The sequence below is a fragment of the Leiobunum rupestre genome, chromosome 6 (genome assembly GCF_980474605.1).
Source record: "Leiobunum rupestre chromosome 6, qqLeiRupe1.1.hap1, whole genome shotgun sequence".
Lineage (NCBI taxonomy): Eukaryota > Metazoa > Arthropoda > Arachnida > Opiliones > Sclerosomatidae > Leiobunum > Leiobunum rupestre.
In genome coordinates this window covers 55,539,001-55,559,720 of record NC_143389.1, presented here as the reverse complement: position 1 = coordinate 55,559,720, position 20,720 = coordinate 55,539,001, and the positions used below count along the sequence as shown (strand labels likewise).

At 37.1% G+C, this 20,720-nt stretch overlaps 2 protein-coding genes across 6 annotated transcripts; one reads left to right on the top strand and one right to left on the bottom strand.

The window, feature by feature from the left end:
- Positions 1-4,137: 4,137 nt before the first annotated feature.
- Positions 4,138-13,211, top strand: LOC149942659 (RNA-binding protein 25). 5 transcript variants are annotated; one of them, XR_016481208.1, is made up of 20 exons: positions 4,138-4,289; positions 4,740-4,849; positions 4,923-4,978; positions 5,064-5,159; positions 5,225-5,314; positions 5,395-5,452; positions 5,512-5,814; positions 5,880-5,971; positions 6,047-6,127; positions 8,402-8,805; positions 8,867-9,029; positions 9,085-9,174; positions 9,251-9,324; positions 9,389-9,539; positions 9,630-9,915; positions 9,983-10,263; positions 10,763-10,909; positions 11,299-11,466; positions 11,556-11,676; positions 13,121-13,211. XR_016481208.1 is itself a non-coding variant. In XM_090177936.1 (18 exons), exons 2-18 carry the CDS (start codon positions 4,753-4,755, stop codon positions 11,070-11,072), a joined length of 2,556 nt encoding a protein of 851 aa, XP_090034062.1. In that variant the 5' UTR covers positions 4,138-4,289; positions 4,740-4,752; the 3' UTR covers positions 11,073-11,190. The 5 variants fall into 5 exon arrangements, 3 of the variants coding, with proteins under 3 accessions (XP_090034062.1, XP_090034063.1, XP_090034061.1); XR_016481209.1 differs by lacking the exon at positions 11,299-11,466; XM_090177936.1 differs by lacking the exons at positions 11,299-11,466; positions 11,556-11,676; positions 13,121-13,211 and adding an exon at positions 10,977-11,190 and having other exon boundaries at positions 4,923-4,969.
- Ltn1 (E3 ubiquitin-protein ligase listerin) lies at positions 11,186-18,558 on the bottom strand. The gene is made up of 26 exons (XM_090177934.1): positions 18,419-18,558; positions 18,031-18,336; positions 17,728-17,958; positions 17,618-17,670; positions 17,380-17,557; positions 16,959-17,323; positions 16,748-16,895; positions 16,001-16,684; positions 15,717-15,939; positions 15,499-15,659; positions 15,352-15,436; positions 15,146-15,290; positions 14,909-15,089; positions 14,565-14,840; positions 14,380-14,498; positions 14,179-14,301; positions 13,982-14,115; positions 13,400-13,924; positions 13,113-13,341; positions 12,672-12,740; positions 12,422-12,608; positions 12,189-12,354; positions 11,996-12,125; positions 11,658-11,940; positions 11,417-11,584; positions 11,186-11,358 (listed from the first exon to the last, which is right to left on the bottom strand). The coding sequence occupies exons 1-26, from the start codon at positions 18,458-18,460 to the stop codon at positions 11,299-11,301; spliced, it is 5,271 nt and encodes a 1,756-aa protein (XP_090034060.1). The 5' UTR covers positions 18,461-18,558; the 3' UTR covers positions 11,186-11,298.
- Positions 18,559-20,720: the final 2,162 nt, after the last annotated feature.

Below are 20,720 nucleotides of genomic sequence, written 5' to 3'. Positions count from 1 at the left end.
CCGTCGCTATCAATGGTGGGGTTTCAAACCCTAAATTTCGAAATGGCCGGGGAATCGAACAACAAAAAACTACAGTTGTAAAAACGGGAGGTTGCGCGGGGTAAAAACTCCTAAAGAGGGGAGACGCGTGCGAGGGGCGATTTTTTTTTCTCATACACGTCACTGAAAACGGTCCCCGAGATCTTACCATAGGGAATACGGCCGGATAACCATTCCAAGTTCGTGGTATGAATTCCTGGTCCCATGCATTGTTATTTTCATTTTCAAATAATTGCCTTAAAAACTCCATCCTAAAGACACCACGTACCATAGAAATCTTATAACATAGAATGATTCCGTATAAATACCAAATGGGCCAATTACATTTTCGGAGGTCTCGTCATTATCAGCCAATCACGATTCAAAGAGTGACTACGGCAACGACTCGTTGCCATCTAGTTTGAGTTACTGAAAATAATAATTTGATTTTATATTATGTCACCTTAAGAACCCGCATTTGATTGGCCCACGTCAATCGAGTCACGGCCCCCTGCACTCGCTCACGTGAGCGCGTGCAGGGGGCCGTGATCGAGTTTAATGTAGTTTTTAAACATGGTAGACTGTTTCTTTACTCGTAAAGATTTTTCTCTCATATGCAAACGTTTTGGATATATATTGCGTTGTTTGTTGTTATGGCTCCTCGATGTTTCATTTCCACATGTAGAAAACGATTTGCGGTGGACGGTAATGTGTCGTTGTACAGGTAAAAGTTTGGGTTTCCTTAAACCGATCGAGGGGCTAACCACTCTTAGAAAGTCTGTACACCGGACTACGCTTAGATTACCACTGTCAAAGGCAGGGACTTCAAAGATTACGCGTAGTACAGTCAAAGGTACGGCTCTGTACACCGATTACGTGGAGTGATCAGCCCCTCGCCTTAAACCTTGGGGCATTTTGAAATGTTAACAAACGGCGGGCTTTCAAATTGATGATTTGGTAAAAGTGACTTCAGGAAGTTCAGTGAGCCTAGTGGAAAAACAACTCAAGACTATAATTACTGCAATATCCGTTTTTTTAAAAACACTATTTAACATTCTAAATATCGGTCTTCGTTGAGTACTATCTCTTATGTTGTTTAACAGTGAAATGTTGAATTTAAGCAGAGTGCGAGACATTTATCTTGGCTAAGCTTCTAAGAGAAAAAGCATATTATTTTGTAATTTAGAGAAAGTTTTGAAAAATAAGACAATTATCAGTATGATTGTTGCTGTTTAATGAAATGACTGTCGTCAATTCGTCATAAGTGTCATTCGTTAGTGTAATGTATTTTTTCTGGGATATAATAAGGTTTTTGTTTATCCAAGTTTCTACAAACATAATAATAAATATAATATTACTTACTTTAAATGTGAAATAACCTTTAAATACAAAGGTTAATACTAAGGACCTTCAGTCACTGCTTCTCCCAAAACTGTTATTGACACCAAATACTTTCGTCCAATGGGAGCACAGTCGTAGCCGTTTACGAGCCAAAATAGCTCTCGTTATCTTTAACGAATAAGCCTAACGGATTTTCGTTACCGTTAAGAGATAGAATTGCTAAAAATCAGATTTCGATAAACTTAACGATTTTCGTAAAATTTAACGAGTAACGAGCCATTTTTAACGATAACGAGAGAGATAGAATAAGGCCCCAGAGCTTCGTTTGCAACTCAAACCGTGGGTGCTCAAGGAGTCCACACGGCTGTCACAGTTGCAAACGTACGGGACCAAAATTATGGCACCCAACCGAAGGCCGACAGCGATCCGAAAGGAGTCGTCGTCTAATAGCGTACCCAAGGACGGCAAAGGAAGGGCGTTTAGCCAGCACCCAGAGTCCGCAGAGCTGACCGAGAGTAGCCGGTCTTGGTCCCTGTCACGGGAAATACGGGTGGACAACCGAGTGATAGACTGACTTCGGAGATCCGGCGATGGCAAACCAGCACCCGAAACGATTTCCCACTGAGATGAAGCGTCGGAAAAATCCAACCCGTTAGGGTAGATAGAGGCAGGGACCAGGGATAATAGCGCTGACTAAGGCCTCCACGCTGGATACTGGCGAGAGAAAGGCGGGGAGAGCGAGAGTAGAGGCGTGGCGAATACCAAGGCCGCCTCGAGATACGGGAAGCAACGACTGTAGCCAAGGTGCCTCGTCCATGAGAGTGTTCGTAACTGTTTGCAGCGCCGAACGAAGGGTTTCATTGAACGACGTAAGGCCAGAGACGTCACGCCACACGGGGGCACTGTAGAGGAGATACGACAGCTTCGGGATAGCAATTGAGTTTTTCAACAGAAAAAAACCCTGATGGGCAGATATTTGATGAAGATTTCCGACTATGGTATTCAAGGCCTCGGTTTTAGAGGACAAGCAAGCGCGTTAAGAGTTTAATGCCAGGAGCCGCCGCATGGAACACAGATTTTTAGTGTTGAAAGTCAAAGCCGCCGGGGTTTAGGAGTAGCAATTCGCATTTGGAAGGGTTGAGCTCCAGGCCGATATCTGCGGAAAGTTCTTGGAGAAGGAGTAGGTCGTCGAGGACGGAACGTGGACTGCCGCCCAGCGTCGAATCATCGAGGTACCAGATGTTAAGCTCAGATGCCATGCGGGAAGCAAAGCTATGTACGAGGAGGCAAAAGAGCGCTGGACCCAATGGGTCACCCTGCTGAACACCCCGTTCGGATGAAAGGATTGATTCACCGTAGGTGAGATGGGAAGGTGCCCTATAGCATTGGTGTAAAAACCAATAGAGGTCGGGGGTATCCTTGCTGACGCATTCAAGGAGACGGTCTTGTCGAATCATATTGAAAGCGTTTAAGAAATCGACTTACCAAATTGTCCTCGAGGAGCTTATTAAGCTTTTCATCGATAATCGATTCTAGTAACTTTCCGACGACATATAATTAAGTCAAAGATATTCGTACATTGTTTCGTAACTCTGAAACGGCGGCCCGCAGGAAAAAATGTCATATAACATTTTCGACTCCAAATGACCACCATTTTTTAAAGACCCTGTATAATACGTTATAAAATACATATCAAGAAACATCGCATGAGACTCACTATTGTTTGCACCATTCTTGTGACGTTCATTTGAACACATTTCCGCTAGGAGCCTAGGAAATGATTGTCCCAACTCTCAAATTACATTTTACGATGTAAAGCAACTCGGGCTAATGCTTTTATGCCCACTTCTGCTCAGTAAAGATTTAAGATTGTTTTAAATTATATTTTTCGATGTTGTTAATGTACAAAATGGCGGTATTTTTAACTATAACCGGCTTCAAAAATTGTTTACAACTGAGGTGTGCTAGCTTAATTCATTCATTTGAAAACATCTTTTCTGCCCCAAATTATTGGCCTAATTATCAGAAAAGTAAATGACTCGGCGCCATAGATATAGGAAACGTATATAAAGGTCTATTTCAAAAGGAGTGAATACGGAGGTGACAGCTAGCAGAAACGCGTAATTTCTGCAGGCTATCCTTATAAGGCGCTATCTATCGGTAAGAAAGCTCGTGCTATCGTCGCGAGAGCCATTGTTTCCTGCTTTAAAATTATACTAAAAGTCACCAACAGATGGTGTCTAAAGACTACGGCCTGCGGAAAGGTCAAGCACTTAGTACTAAAATGCTAAGAGAGCTCCCGCTTTTGCTCACGTGCCTTCCTCGGTGTCTGCTAGGTGTCAATTCCGTATTTTATGTTAGGCTTAGACGCCCCGAAATTTATCTAGACCTTTATATACATTTCTTATATCTATGCTCGGCGCCAAAGAAAATATCGGCGGAGGCGTTGGATCGGCGGCGCTAGGCACTAGGCGGGGCTACTCGATTTTCAACCAAATTTCTCAAAAGCCGGTGTGCATCTTTAAGAGCATTCATGATTCGATAAATTCCGATATTGATATTAATAACTCGAAAACATATTTATAAAAATAATGGAAACATAGGAATCAGAAATTTTCCGATATTCAAATAACATAGAAATCACATTCTGAAAACAAAGCTGGGCGCGATCTTGTTATTTTCAAAATATCATAGAAGAATATATAATTAATCCTCTGTGATATTGACAACGATTGGTTGGCTCTTCTTATTTTGGCTGGCTGGTGCTGCCGCCAAATGGTTGACGCAGCAATTTTCTAGTTCTTGTAAATTTTGGTCGCGAAGAGTCAAGAGACGCGTTATTCGTTTTGTCATTGTAATTGTGCGTAAATTAATTATACCCGAAACACTTATTTAAATAAAACGCGAAAGAAGATTTCATAATAATTGAGGTATTTTAATATCGTTTCAATCTAAATTTTATTTATTATAACACATTTAACTATACAGAAAGAATGAATAAGCCAAGTCTTACATTTCGGCCCTTTGTAGTTTTAAGACTTGGTTAACTTTTTGTGACATTCAATTTAATTTTATCCAAACGGTTATAAATTAAAACACAATAGAATACATATTTAAAGAAAGTCGGTACATGGCAATAATTTCAACCTATATAAATAAAGTTTCTACATAAAAATGCTTGTTTATATTTGTATCAGTGATAAATGGTTTATGGTAACATTGTTAATCAAAGATTTACCTGTATGCACTTCGTTAATGTTTGAATCGTAATTTTCATGCTTAGACTACATTTTAATTGTTCCAAACTATGTCATATATTTGTATTGTTTAGGTTTATGTACTACATATCTGTTATAACATGGTTTTCTTTGTATTTGTAGTTCACGTTTCTAAATGGCTTTTCCACCAAGGCCTCCAAATGTTATGCAAATCCCAGGCATGCCTCCAGTTCCTCCTATGATGCCACCTCATTATGGAGTTCCAGGCATGCGTGCGTCATTCTTTCTTTCAATTGTTCTAATGTGTTAATGAGTTTTAACTAACGAAATTTCCATTCAAATTAGCTGGAATGATCCCCGTCACTATGTCCATGGGCATGATGCCTGGACCAGTGAGTATTGTTGAGTATTATTTGTTATTCTTGTCATTTATTTTTCCCTTCCAAAGTTGAGCCAAGTTGAGGTAATATATATTTTATCTCGTAGATGATGGGGCCAGTTATGGCCATGCCTCAGACTATCATTCAAGCTCCAAAACCTCACATTAAGAAGCAACCTCAACCACCAATGTTGAAAAAACCTGTATTTATTAAAAAAAATTAATAGTTATAAAGGCATTTATAGATATTATGAACTTTTTTCTCTAGCCCGAATTAAATAAAGGTCCTCCAGTAACCGTTTTTGTAGGCAATATTACAGAAAGGGCTTCAGACAGTATGATTAGGCAAATGTTACAGGTGCAACATTTTTTTGTGTAATTTTTTATTGTTTCGCCATTTGCCAACACACTTAATCATTTTGAATATTTTATTTGCAGAGATGTGGTACAGTAATTAACTGGAAAAGAGTTCAAGGTGCTAATGGGAAATTACAAGGTATTCTTAGCTGAAAAACGTTGATTTTAATCCTGATTAATTTATGTTTCATGAATTAGCCTTTGGCTTCTGCGAGTACGCCGATCCTGAATCAGGTTTAAGAGCAATTAGAATTCTTCATGACTGGGAGATAGGGGACAAAAAATTAGTCGTCAAAGTAGATGCCAAAACAAAGGAGAAACTAGACGAGTACAAAGCAACCAAAAAAGCATCACATGGCAAGAAAGCTTCTTTGGCTGATGAAGAAAATGATTTGGATGATGCCACGAGAGATTTTGACCTTTCAGCTAAGACATCTATACAGTATTTACTTCACGAACATTCGATGGAGCTTTCCAGACCTTCCCCAGATGCAATTAAAGGTGTGTAATAGATTACACGGGAGTTTTACAACCTCCATATATAATTGGTATTTGCTTTTCAACAGCCCAAAATAATGCAGATAAAGCCAAGAAATTAGCCAAAACTCAAGAAACATTGCAAAAAAATAATTCGGATATAGATAAAGATCCAAAAAATGTATGCATTTGACATATCTTAAGAAATATACCTTAGTAAATAGTAACTTTGCTTCTTGTATGGTATTTTTTACAGAATCTGGATGAGATGGATTTGGAGGATGACAAAAGGAATCTGATCCATAGAGAAATTGATAAATTCCGTGACACTTATAAGGTATTTCTTGTCTCTGCCTTCTTTTTACGTCTTTAGGAACAAAAGTGTCGTTCTTTTCTAGCCATTTACTAGTAAATGTTTAGGCGCCATTTTTTTCTCCCAAAATTGTCCCTTAGTGGGAGAGAGAAATATAACAATGTTCGCGATTTTCCAGATTTCGCGTAGCTGCGTTTGTTATTGAGTCAGGTATTTAAAGGAGTGAAGATAATTTTTAGCTACCTTATAAATTTTACAGGAATTTAATTTTTTTAATGTGATAACTATTATTAAGTCGAGGAAACGTTCAATTGTGTTGTTAGGCATTTTAACTGTAGTTTATTAGCGAATGGGCTGAAACTTAATGTGGTTTAAGCATAGCTTGTTATGATTCCCCAAACACCAGGCGTAAAGCGACAGTTGACAAAAACACTTCAAGCTATCAACGAAATCAGGCTTTGCTGTTATTTTTAAAAGGCTAGGCAGTGGTGAGTAATTGTCAAGAAATTTTGCTTGCCTCTGGCTCCATTCTGTGAGCTCATTCAATGGCTTTAGGGGGCTTAGAACACTTTGCGCTTTTTACCATAGACTTTATTTTCTGGGTGAGTATGTCCATTTTGATTTGAGTTGTGTTAAAAGTATGTCTCCTGTTGGGGTCCTAAGTCTCCTCCGAGCTACCTTTCGTAAGTACTACGGATATTGTTCAGGTGTTTTTTTGTTATCTTAGCTATGAATTTAATTTTTGCATGAAAAATATTGCCCAGGGCTACTCGGGATAAATTATTAAGTGAGGTTCCCAAGGTTATTTCAGTGAAATGTTTGGGCACACTCTCTAAAATAACATCCAAGTGGAAAAAAATATTTCCCTCATTATTTTGGTTGTGTCATATCTCATTTAAAAGTGGAATGTTGATATAATTATTCTTACCCATTCCCGTGTAGTCGGTATCTACAGGAAAGTATTATGCCCATATATCGGTTTAGTCCTAGACAGTCTTTCTCTCTGTGATCTTGGAGAACTTACTTGGTAAGTTTGCTTTTTGTATTACTAAGGGAGCTATATATATCTGCCTAAACACCTTTTGGTGGTGAGTAAACAAAACCTAACTAAAGATTTTACAATAGGCCCTTTTTTATTTTTGAGTTTTGGTTCTGCTTGTTGTCTTTGTTGAGCCAAAAATCCCTTATTTAATTGTTCACTATAGCTCGTTTTCTAAAGGGTTTTGATGTATTCGTTATTATATTTCAAGCTATATTGATCAATTTAGTCATGATGTAATATAAAAAGCTGATAGTTGGCAATAGGGATGTTCCAAAGCCAGCCAAATATCCCCTACTTAGTTTCTAAGTTTTTATTCTTGCTGTTGTCTGGCCTGATAATTATTTTTATAGAGAAAACCGGTTATTTAGAGCTTCGGGATTTGACCAGTCTTGTTAGACTACAGAGAATTACACCTCCATCACCCAAAACAAAACCATCCATTTTTCAGTTATCGCTCCATGGACCATGTGTTATCATCACCATGGCATGTGAAACCTACTTCTTGTAAATATGTTTTTCTCGGTTTTTATACCGATTCGTACTATTTTTTATTTTTAACTCTTGCGCCAACAAGTGTAATAGTTGGACATTTAGGCTAATACCACTTTTAATTTTTTAAATATTTAGATTTAAAAAAATTACATCATAAGGATTAAACCTTTCCGGATTAAAAATGGGTCACTTAAGTATAGTTCTAACTCTTATTACTAAGTTATTTACACGAAAAATTGTTTGTTGTAAGATATTGTTTTGATAAATCTTCATTTTCCTATAACTATCAAAAAACTATAACAGTATTTTGTAAATTTAAATTTTTACATTTGTCAAATAAATTAATGGCAGCTTTCTAAGAACCATATTGGTGAATGAAGAATTATCAAAAACTTCCCTAACGTACTTTATAAGTTCTAAATTTATTAGTTTAACCACTTTGATTAGGTACTTGGAGATAAAATGTCCATTTAAGAGAATGTCAATTGGATAAATTTGTCATTAACTATTATGAAATTTTTGTTTTCTACAAAAAGTTGAAGCATTTGGAACCATACTTGATGCTGGTAAAATAATCTCTAGCAATGTTCCTCTGAAGTGGACATTTATTTCATTGCAAAATAATTTGAAAGGCTAGCTTTCTTATCCTGTTCCTTATAGATTTGACTTAATTTTAAGGTCTTAAATGTATTTTTGTCAAACACCGACCTGAAAGTCTCAGTTTTATCCATCTTCTGAGTTTTCTGGTCTTGTATTTTTTGCAGAGAGCTGAAGAAGAGAAGGAAAAAGAGAAAGAACGGCGAGAAAAAGAAAAACAGACCAAAGGAGGCTCTCCGGATGGCCGAGAAAAGAAAGAACCTACCAGAAGAACCCCTGAACGTAGTCCTGATAGAGAAAGGGAAAGAAAAAGAGAACGTGAGAGGGAGCGAGATAGAGAACAACGAGAAAGAGACCGAGAGAGAGAACGAGAAAGGGAGAGGCTGCGGGAACAAGAAAGAGAGCTGCGGGAGAGAGAAAGGGAAAGAGACCGAAATATTAGGGACTATCGTGATTCCAGGATGCAAGAAGATAGATATCAACCTCGATCAAGATCACCATCAAGAGAAAAAAATGATCCCAACGACTGGAATCGAGACCGAGACAGAGATAGAGAAATGAGTAACGATATGTATGCACCCTCAAAGATGTTTAGAAGCGCAAAATAGTGTTTATAACAAAAATTTTTGCAGTATGAGGGGAGGTCGAGATAGAGACTATGAAAGAGAAAGAGATAGCAGAGGCGATAGGGACAGCAGAGGGGATAGAGATCGTGATCGTGAAGAAGATGAGGAAGCTTATGAAAAGAAAAAGCTGGAGAGAAAGCTTCGTGAAAAGGAAGCCGCTTACAAAGAAGTAAAGAAAAATTTAAATGTTTAAAATCAAATTTACATTTTAATTATTTAAACAGAGGCTTAAAAATTGGGAAGCCAGAGAAAAAAGACGGAATAAAGACTATGAGAAAGAAGCGGTCAAGGAAGCTGAAAAGCGGCATGAAGAGGTTATTTATATTTTGGTTGTGAACTTGTGACCCATTATATAATAAGCACTTTGCTTATAATGATTTCCCTTTGTAGCTGAAAGAAGCTAAACGGTTGAAGGAATTTTTAGAGGATTATGATGATGAGCGTGACGATCCTAAATATTATAAGTAAGAAAATTTAACTTTGCAGTTATTTTTGTTCAGCGAATCTAAGTAACTTTTTTCTTTGCAGGGGAAGCTCACTTATTCGGAGGTTGAAGGAGAGGGAGAAAGAGATGGAGTCTGATAACAGAGATGCGCTAAAAGAAAAAGAAGAATTGGAAGAGTTAAGAAAGAAACTTGAGGAGGAAGGATGTCAAGATCCTTTAGCGGAAGCTAGCAGAGTAAATATATACTAGATCTCAATTGAATATTGCTAAAGGGTGTCTTTAGTAGTCGAGAATATCCATTAAAATACGTGTTATCAAATGTAGATATATCAAGAGGAAGAAGCCCGATTAAGTCAGCCATTACCACCGGCACCAGCTCCTAAAGTTAAATCGGATTTTAGGGAATCTGATTTTGAAACCAGAAGGAAACTTCATTTAGCTGCCAATTCCGTTTTGTCTCCCGTTGATTCTGACAGCAGTGATGTTAAACCCAGTAATAAGAAAATAGTGGATGATGACAGTACTCAAAATAGTTTGATTTCCGCGTTCTCCGACGTTACCACGCCAAAAGAAGAGTTCAAACCCATGGGCTTTGCTGGACTTAAGCTTGGTAATATCAAAATAAAAAAGAAAAATATTTAACAGAGAATATTAGTAGATTTTCTTTTTCAATTTAGGTCAAAATAATAGTTCCCTAAGTGCTGGGCTTAAAAAGAAACGAATGACCCTTGAAGAAGTTTTTAATACAAATGAAGATGATGCCGGTGACTCCAAAAAGAAAAGAAAATTAATTCCATTAGATGAACTTGTTGATGAGGATGAAAGCAAATCTTCCGGGAATATGTCGCATCTCTCAACTGACGAGAAAAGAAAACATATTAAGAACCTTATTGACAAAATTCCAACAGCTAAAGATGAGCTTTTTGCTTACAATGTGGATTGGAACTTAGTGGATCAAGTAATTTCTGTTTGGAACTGGTTTATTTTAGAGTCAATATCGTAATTTAACCAATTTTTAATATGATTTTTGGCCAATTATAAAACTATTTTTACTTGAAAAAATCTGTTATTTAGATGTGAATTGCTTAAAGGGAGTATAACCCCTCTTGTTTGGTAGGGTGCACTTAAGACTATACCAAGTAGCTTCCACAAGCCTTTTTAGCGAGGGGTGGCAAGGTGTTAATTTAGTTAGGGTGTAAAACCAGATCAAACTTTGCCGCCCCACGCTAGGAAGGCTTGTGGAAGCTACCTGGTATAGTCTTAGTGTACCCTACCAAACAAGAGAGGTAATACTCCCTTTAATCAGTGAAAATAAGTAATTTAGACCCAAATCACTTTATCAGTAAAATTCCATTATTAAGATAGAAATTTTGTATTGTAAAATCTATTATATCTGTAACAAATATTGGCTTATACCAATCATTAGTTTTTGTTTTTAAATTTACTTCTATTTAAAGGGTTTAATGGAGAGGCGAATCAAACCATGGATAAACAAGAAAATAATAGAATACATTGGCGAGGAGGAGCCAACGCTAGTGGACTTTATCTGTTCTAAAGTTTTAATAGGAAGCTCTGCTCAAAGTATTTTAGAAGATGTTAAAATGGTGAGTGTTAATCAGGCAATACAAACTCTTCAGTTTTAAAAATCATTTTAATAAATTTTAAAACCAGGTTCTTGATGATGAAGCCGAAGTGTTTGTAGTAAAAATGTGGAGACTGCTAATTTATGAAATAGAAGCTAAGAAACTAGGGATAGTTAAATCTTGATAAAAAACCATGCGCGATGGTTAACTATCTTTTTCCACACCTTAGCTGAAGTCTCTCAATTCTCCGTGTGTTGTATATTTTGTCCTTCGCAACAATAAATCGTTTTAAAGAAGTAATATTATATAGAACTTTAATGGTTAAATAGAACTTCTTATAAACAAAATCATTCTGATAAGTTTTTTTGTTAAAAGCTTTTTAAATTTTCTTACAAATAATTTTTGAATAGTTAGAAAAGGTTTCGACAAAGTGGGCAACTTGAATTTTGGCTTGTACTGAACCATTTATACTGAAAGATTTTAAAGGCATTAGTTGCATGTGTTAAACAGAAGTTGTAAAAAACCTACCAAACAGGCGGAATGGAACCTCTTCTTGCAAGTTCTACAAGTTAATTTAGGTAATTGACAAGTTCCGCCGTGTAAGACGTAGAAGCAGATCATACATTCTTCAATACCTTCGAAACGCTTATCGACGTTTCTCTTCCAGAGGGACAGCCCATCCAGAATAGAGCCATTCTAAGGATATAATGTGGTAAATTGTAATTTGGCTTTTACAATTGTCATTGATTACTCATGCAAACAATCTTACTTGATGAGTCAAGAAAGTGGTAAGTTGTAACATCCAATTTCTCCATTGGGTAACACTGACACCTATTCTTTGTCCCGTTTCAATCACGACAGGGCTCAATGGGTGGTTAGCAGGTAGTTTTATAACTAATTCAATTGTTATATCTTCCATCATGTATTTTGCTACTACTTCTCGTGCAGCTGGCCGAGCTTTAACAACCATATTTGTAAATTTCACTTTAGATTCAAGCACGGCTGTAACTTCTTTGTTACTTATAACGTTTGAAACGTAGCTAGTTGTGAATCTGAAAATATTTTTATATTTAGCTTTATGATTTTTGGGTGGAGGGGGAAACTCACTTATTCACAATGTCAGCTATTCTTTTGTCTCTGTTATGCCACCATTGTCTCACTAGAGCCGGTAATTTTTGTACAGTACTTAAATAAACATGGCATGTAATGTGTTGAAGTTCCGTAAAACTGGCCTTAGCTAAAAATGAGAATAAAGTAATTATACTAATTGTTTTAGGTAAAATATTATAGTAATCTTAACCTTCAAGGTTGATTTGAAATGGTTCGTTGAACATAGTTTTTGTTGATTGACTGCCCTTTTGATTTTCGAACAAAGTTGGGTTAATTGGCATTAGCCTAAACAAATTAGCCAATAATTCCTCCAACAGATTTGATTTTTGTAAATAAGCTGCATAATCTGAACGCACCTTATAATAAATAGGATACAGTTAGGAATAGAGTGTTATAGTTAAAATAATTTGAATAATAATATACTTCAGAACTTGATGAGGTAAAAAGTTCAAGCATTTGAATCCAGCTCAACATGTAGGCGTAGGTAAAAGTGAAAGAATCAGTGTAAGGTTGAACTAAGCAACAATCCCCTAAATCAAAACTAGACAAAAGTGTGTCTAATATTTGGCTTGTTGATTCCAAAGTTGACACCAGTGCTTTTGGAGGTGAACTATATGGAAAAATAAACATTAAGTTAAGTTGTAATGATAAGACTTCGGAATTTTTATTATACCGGCACTTTTCTTCATCTTGGGACTCTGCACTTTCTTCAACTTCAATTTCTGGAATTCTTTTCACAAGACTACAATATAAAAAAAATTATTAAAATATTTTACAATTTTAAATTATTTTCCATAGCAGTTGCCATCTGTTGCTTTAGAGTGCTTTGATATTAACAACTGACAAATAATGTGCTTTTAAACTGATATGTCAATTTAACAGGATCAACTAGAAATGTTAAAACTTTGAGCCATGGTTAATTATGAATTATTATTATTTTTTTAAAAAAGCTGCTACTTCATGGCTTCAAGTTATTTTGACTGCCCACTCTTTTTTTACTTAGGGAAATAAGTGAAGTTTGAAAAATTTTAAGGGTTCATTCATCTCTATATTGTGCCAAGTTCCTATTAGAAATTAATCTTGAGCACTCAAATGGCTGCAATTTTTTTCTTACTTCAAAAGAATGCAGTGTGAACCCAAAACTAATGGACGTATGGAAGAAATCAACATTGGGTGAAGTTTTTCGAGCAAATAATCAATGTTTTGATTTTGATCACATTCTGTTGGCAATGTGTCTTTCAAACTCTTCAATATCAAATCGACTGGCAAATCCAAGAGCGTTTGACTAACAGAAGTAATCATTTTTTCGAGCACCAAATTGACTTGGCTATCTTTTAAATTCTCTGTAAAATAAATTCTTTTAACCTTATTTGTTGAATAGCGTTAAGAACAATTTTTCACCTCCTAGGTTCAGAAATAGTGGAATTATTTGTATGTAAATATTGTCCAAGTACAGTTCATCCCATTCGGTGAGTAGATTTGGCATGAGTCTCATCTCTAGTCTCCCATTTCTACACTCATTAAGTACAGAGTTAATTTCGCACAAAAGTTTAAAGGTTAGAATGGAAGGAATCAAGGTGGTTTCTTCTTTAGAAAATTCTTCCCTTAGCTCGTTAGCTCTTGTTATCCAACCGACTAAAGTACATAAAATTGCGTCCCACATATCTTGTTCCAGCATGTCAGGATAGTTTTTCACAAGCGCTATAAATATGGAAGACATTTGGGAAACAAACGTAGTTTTCTGTAGGCTAGATGGGTATTTTTTTGACCAGTTTGGATTCAAAATATTGGGATCAATTTTCCAGAGATCAACAAAATAACCCAAAACTTTCCGAGCACATTCTCGAATTTCTTTCATTTTTAAGACCTCACTGTTCTGAGAGTTTAAACACACGGCTAATGTTCCTAATATCCAGCAGTCATTATCTAAAAATGCAAAGCTTTTATAATATCATAGCAGTCATATCATCATGGTTATTGTACCTTGAGAAACTTGTTGGTCACTGAGCAACATATTTGTGGCCATTTTTACTAGCTCCATGACAGTGGATTGATTGAAATAAGGCATCAAACAGTAAATTACATGGGGAACATTAGTGCCTTTATCCTTGATCAAACTAATTCGTAGAGAAAAAACAATCAATATAAGACTTCATATTACTAATTCTCATTATTTATACCCTAGTAATTGTTCCATGTCAATAATTTTATCTATCCAATCTTGAATTTCAGGATCAATGTTAACAAAGTTTTTAAATAGTATGGCTAGTGTTATTGCATGCGGATAAGATCCTTTGTTGGCCCTGAAATTAAGTACAAAATTGAACTACACGAGATCAAGAAGTGTTCTTGACAAGATGAAATAAAATTGGAATAATTACCGTTGTAGGGTATCTTCCAATATTGGTAAAATATCACTTTTCTTAATTTTTTCCACACACAAAGACAATATTCGCGGAAAGTCTTGAAAAATTACTCTTATTTTATGATTTTCCAATATCTAGGATAAAACATTGCAAATAAGTATATGGAAGATAGAATACGCAGTTGATATTTGTTCGTTAACCTGGTGATCAATGTATATATTATGTCCGAAGGCAGCAGCCATGGCTATGCTGGGCATTTGGCTGACAAATTGATACTTTTCATTGTTTTTAAGACTGATATCAAAGATTTGGCCATCTGATTCAAATTTTAAATTAAAACTAATCTCCATAATTCTACAAGTGAATAGTGTTAGCGCTAAAAATGATGGGAAATCAGTTTCAAGAGAGTTAAAATTGATTTCAATTAAGGGCAAATCTAGAAGAGAAGATACACAAAGGGTCCTTGGTAATTTGCACTAAAATAAAAAAATTCAGATGAGAGTTTGGTCTCATAAACATAAAATTCAAGACAATTTTTAGTAACCAAAGAAATATAGCTGTTTTCCAATTCAATCCAGGCATCACGGTCAGGCAAAAGTATTTCAAGAATACAACATAGAGTTTGCTCGAAGTTATATTCCAAATCTTCCTCATTTTTCAATCCCTCAGCATACGCTTTCAAAAGTCTCTCCACTTTATTTGCTAATCTTTCTATTTCCATAATTCTATAATATCAATTACATTAAGTATATATTAATTAGGAAATTTTTCTTATTATTACTCATTGTATTTCCATTTTTTGTTTAAGATCTTTTTAATTGTTTTAACAGATTGCTGCAAAAAGCCATTACTAGAGGCTTCCACTCCTTGGGATTCAACAAGTTTCTTTACACCCAAAAACCACGTTTCTTCAAGAGTATCAAGTACTGGAAAGTAAAAAAAATTAGGTACACATTTTTATGTAACAAAAGTGGAGATTTTTCTTACACGTATCATCTACATCATTAAGTTTGCAACTTAATTGGAAAAGGCTGAGCAACAATGCCATAGCTGATGGTAGATCCCAACAACCCTTAAGATTTAAATCTCATCATAAATTTTTGTTTGTAAAGACACAAATTTGGTTTATTATACCTGGCATTGACTGAATAAATTCTTAGCTAAATCGCACAGTAATTTAACTATTTTAAAGGAAATTTCCGGTTTATTATGCAAAACGTTGGGTTTTATGTTTGCTAAAGATTTAGTGAAGGAATCCAAAATGGTATTGATGTACTCAGGCGCAATAAATGGATCTATAAAAAAAGACAATTAAAGCTTTGTTTAACTAAAAATTACACTTGGAATTTTACCAAACTCCCTGTTTATTGAGAAACAAATCTGTAATAATTTCCAGGCCAGCTCAGTTTCGGAACTTGGAGTTTCATCGGACAATAATTGATTGGCTAGGCCATTAGCCAATTGTACCATTTTATAACCAATGAAATCTCCCTTTAACCATTTTGCCAGTCTAATATCGTTATCTCTTAATTCTGATGCTTCTTGAATTAAACGCTCCAGCACTAGATTGTCATTCTTAGAATGAAAGAATGGATTAACTCTTCATTATTACGTATAAAAGGCGGCGTAAACTAACTTTGCAAAGATAGTCCAAAGTTTCTAGTTCAGTTTCATCAGAAGTACATGATAACGCCGATATAATCATGGAGACCACACATTTGACATATTCAGTTTCATTTTCCTGAACATCGTTACTTTTTAACATAGGTAGTAAAATATCTTTGGTGAAGAATACCGATATATCTTCTTTATCAGAGTTATTTAATTCCAACATTAGCTTTGAAAATAGTTCTTGGGATGGCACTGACACGACAATTTCAGTGAAAAGTTTTAACAAAGGCAAAGAAGGCGACTTTTTCAATTTTTGAAAGACATTTTCACAAAATGAGTACGTTTCTTGAGCAAGGGTGGCATTTTGCAAACTTTTGCGGATAGGTTTTGTAGCTGTAATTGCTTTTTCATCATCCATTTGAGCAAAACGTACTCCTTTTTTCAATGACATTCTTTCGTCTCCATAATGCAAGCAATGGACAAATTTGGACAACTGCGCTGCATTACGATCTAGTTCCATTTCCAATAGAATTATTTTTATTTCAGAGAAAAAAAGTGTCAATCCTTCTGCGAGGAAAACGGCTTCTTCATTATCTTTTTCCAATGATTGCACTTCCAAGTAGCGAAGAAAACCACCCAAGTGATGAAACATTAATGAATAAGCTTCGCTGCTGTTGTCAAAAAGGGCTTCCTTCACCACTGGTACTAACTAAATAAGGAAAATGAATGTGGAAATTTGAAGTTTTTTAATAACCATGTAGCAAAAACTAACTTCTTCAGTAATCAATAATGACATCAAGGCTTGAGCTTCATCGGGGTTACGTTTCTTCCTCAATAGACAATACTGTAAACATTCCATGTACGCCTGAATCACTGCGTTCAATTCCCTGGAACTTAACCTCACACTATCCAATTTCATACTGATACAGAAATAATTTAAATTAGACCTATCATTTGATAGTGTATAAAAATGACAACGTTACCCCTCTTTAAGGCTCTCAAAAAATTCACGAATGAATTCTATTTCAGGCTGAATAGAAGAATCAGGCAATTTGCTCAGAATTGGCAACAAATTGTGGAAAACGGTGCTTGCATTTCCTTTTCCACCTTCTTTTAATACTTTGAAAAGTTTGGGCAGGATAACGTTTTGGACATTAACATATTGCCAACAGTCTTTTAACGTAAGAATGATATGCAAGGAAGTTTCCCAAATTGTAGAGGCTACCAGAGGATTATCTTCATTCAAAGAACCCAGAGTTAATGGACACAGTTTAGCCGCATTGTCTTCTATTATAGCTGGTATGAATTGGCATAAGGCTTGAGCTGCGCAGTACCAGCTCCTTTTCACCTAGAAAAAAATATGGGGTTAATTTGAAATTTGCATTATTAAATGCATTTCTATACTTCTGGGTCTTTGTGATTGGCGTATTTCCAATATTTAGGATTATTAACAAGCTTTTTAAAAAAATCATCAAAGTTTTTAGTTGAGCTGTTTAGAGTATGTAGGAATAAATGTAATCCATTGAAACAGCTCGCAATAAGTCTGAGATATTGGGCTTCTCTTTCATCGCGGCTAGAAACTCTAATATATTCAAAATTATTATTATAATTATTTATAACATAGTTAATGGCATAGTTTTACTTGGGATCACTGATAGTATCAATTGTTTGTTCAAATAAGATATCTTCAATATACTATGGACAGAAAATTCATTATAAAATCTGTATGAAATTTAATAAGTGTTAACTTACAATAAATATTTCTTCTTTACAGAAATCTAGAGCTTCAGCTTGTTTGGCAAGTGGAAATGTGATTTGAAAAGCTTGATTGCTCACACTTGACGATGGGGCGTAAGGATCACACATGGAAATTAACCATACACCCATAACTGATTTAAGGTAAGGTGCCAGGCTCTTTTTGACTTTGGACACTAATTGTTTATGAGCTTGTTGGGCAGCTTCACGTACTTTTCTATCTTGATCCTAAGATGATAATATTAATGAGTGGATTTATTAATTAAATAGTTATAATAATGTCCGAATTTGAATATTTACAGTGGCTAATTTGCAATAAATTCTCGGCCAAAAGTGCAAAGCTTTCTTAACCGTGTCTTCATCTTTCTCCACACATAACTGCGCAAATTCTTGCAGGGCTTTAATTTTAGTAACTGAATCTCTTTTAGTGGCTTTCTTCATAACCAAACGAAAGTCACTATCAATGGAAATATCGGAATCCTCATTCTCTAGCTTATTTGACGCAGTTGAAAATCCTGGTAAATCAACGGAAAGCGTTCCAAATCCAAGAAAATTATTTACACCTCGGGATGACAGAAGTTCGGCAGTACGGCCACTACTTGAAGGCTAATTTAAAAATTAAACGTGTGTTTAAACATACTAAAGTTTTGGCATATTCTCTTGATCTTTAAATTTTTCAGTTATATACCTTTGTATTTCCTTTGGTTCTTTGGTTTTTGTTTTTCCCCATTATTAGTTTAATAAAAATATAATTCAATTTAAAACTTTAATTCTTTTAAGGAAACTCGAAAACGTTCACGTAATCACGTTACAATTGTGATGATGCAATAAAAAGGTTTAACGTAATTTGGTCACTAGATGGCGAAAGGTGTGCAGTTTTTGCGTTTTCTTCTTATTTTTTTACTAGCCGAAAAGCCCGCCTGTAAGGCGGGCCCTCAGCCAGTTGTGTGTTTCGAGGCACTCCACCCCAGTACGCCCCCCCCCAACCCTTTTTTCCCATGGGACAATTTCCGTGCCACCCTTTTCCCCATAGTCGAACCACCGCAGTAAGGCACCCTCCCCCTTTTACCCATGCGAGAATTTCCGTGGCACCCTTTTCCCCATAGTCAAACCACCGCACTAAGGCCCCCTCCCTTTTTTCCATGCGAGGGGTAAGACACTCTGCGAACTCGGTGTACACTGCCGTACCTTTGACAGTGCTAAATGGAACTCTCGAACTCTTGAAAATATGTAGCTTTAACAGTGCTAAATGCACGAATTCGGTGTACAGAGTATCTGAGACTGTCTTACCCCTCGTTTTCATGCGATAATTTCCATGGTACCGTTAACCCCATAGTCGATCTCCTCCCGTAAGGCCCCCTCCCCCTTTCCCCATGTGATAATTTCCATGGTACCCTTTTCCCCAAAGTAGAACCACCCCAGTAAGGCCCTTCCTCCCCCTTTCCATGTGATAATTACCGTGGTACCCTTTCCCCCATAGTAGAACCACCCCGGTAAGGCCCTTCCTCCCCCTTTGTCTCATGTGATAATTACCGGGGTACCCCTCCACCTTTTGCCCATGTGATAATTACCGTGGTACCCACCTCCCCCTTTTTCCCATGTGATAATTACCGTGGTACCCACCTCCCCCTTTTTCCCATGCGATAATTTCCATTACCCTTGGATCCAATGGCTGATGCATAAAGGCCACGGGACTAACGTACGCCGAGAGAGCAACGGGACTTTCAAATCGGAACGACCCCGAAACCCCCCGCCCCTCCCCGTTTCCGAAAGTCACAGGCGGGCCCTCAGCTAATTGTGTGTTTCGAGTCACTTCACCCCAGAACGTCCGACAACCCCTTTTTCCCATGCAAGAATTTCCGTGGCACCCTTTTCCCCAAAGTAGAACCACCCCAGTAAGGCCCTACTTCCCCATTTTCCCCATGTGATAATTACCGGGGTACCCCCAGTAAGGCCCTTCCTCCCCCTTTTCCCCATGTGATAATTACCGGGGTACTCCCCCTTTTTCCCATGTGATAATTACCGTTCCTCCCCTTTTTTTCATGTAATAATTACCGTCGTACCCACCTCCCCTTTTTTCCCATGTGATAATTACCGTGGTATCCACCTCCCCCCTTTCTCCTTGTGATAATTACCGTGGTACCCTTTTGCCCATAGTAAAACCACCCCGGTAAGGCCCTTCCTCACCCTTTTGCCCATGTGATAATTACCGTGGTACCCACCTCCCCCTTTCCAATGCGAGAATTACCGTGGTACCCTTTTCCCCGCAAAAATAAATCAAACTCGCAGTCGTATCAAACCCCCTGTACCCCTTTAAACCCCCTGTATCCAATGGCTGATGCATAAAGGCCACGTATCTAACGTACGCCGAGAGGGCCACGGGACTTTCAAATCGGAACGACCCCGAAACCCCCGCCCCCGCCTCCCACCTCCCCGTTTCCGAAACATAGAGGCCTTCTGAAACTACCCCTTACGACCCCCCGCCACCCCCCCCCTCCGAAATTCGCGGCGGAAACTGAGAAAATTTCGGGTGTATTGCGTGTTGGGACAAACACGGCCCAACTCTCAGGGGCGACAGATTTTGAGAAAATAGATAGTCGAACCACCTCAGTAACGAAGCCAAAGGCAGTCTCGGTTTCCCTCTGTTCCGCGGGTCGCTTTTTCCTCGCCTTTGGCTTCATGACAGACTAAGCACACATTCCTGAAAGCTGGGACGTACGACCAACGTACCAAGCGCTCCTTATAATATAGATTGGCGTTTTGACCAGTATAGTCTGCTCGAGACTGCTGCTACGCCAACATAGTGAATAAATAAATAAATTATCTATGACGCCAAGGTTTCCATAGATTCTTTTATGCGCGTATTTCATGTGAGTCACCATTACCGTATTGCAAGCCAGAGAACGGGTTTTGGGGGAAAGACATTTCTACAGTAGAGCTACGTGCAGTACGTCTATGGTGGCTGCCTGTGGAGGAAATCGTGGGAGGGA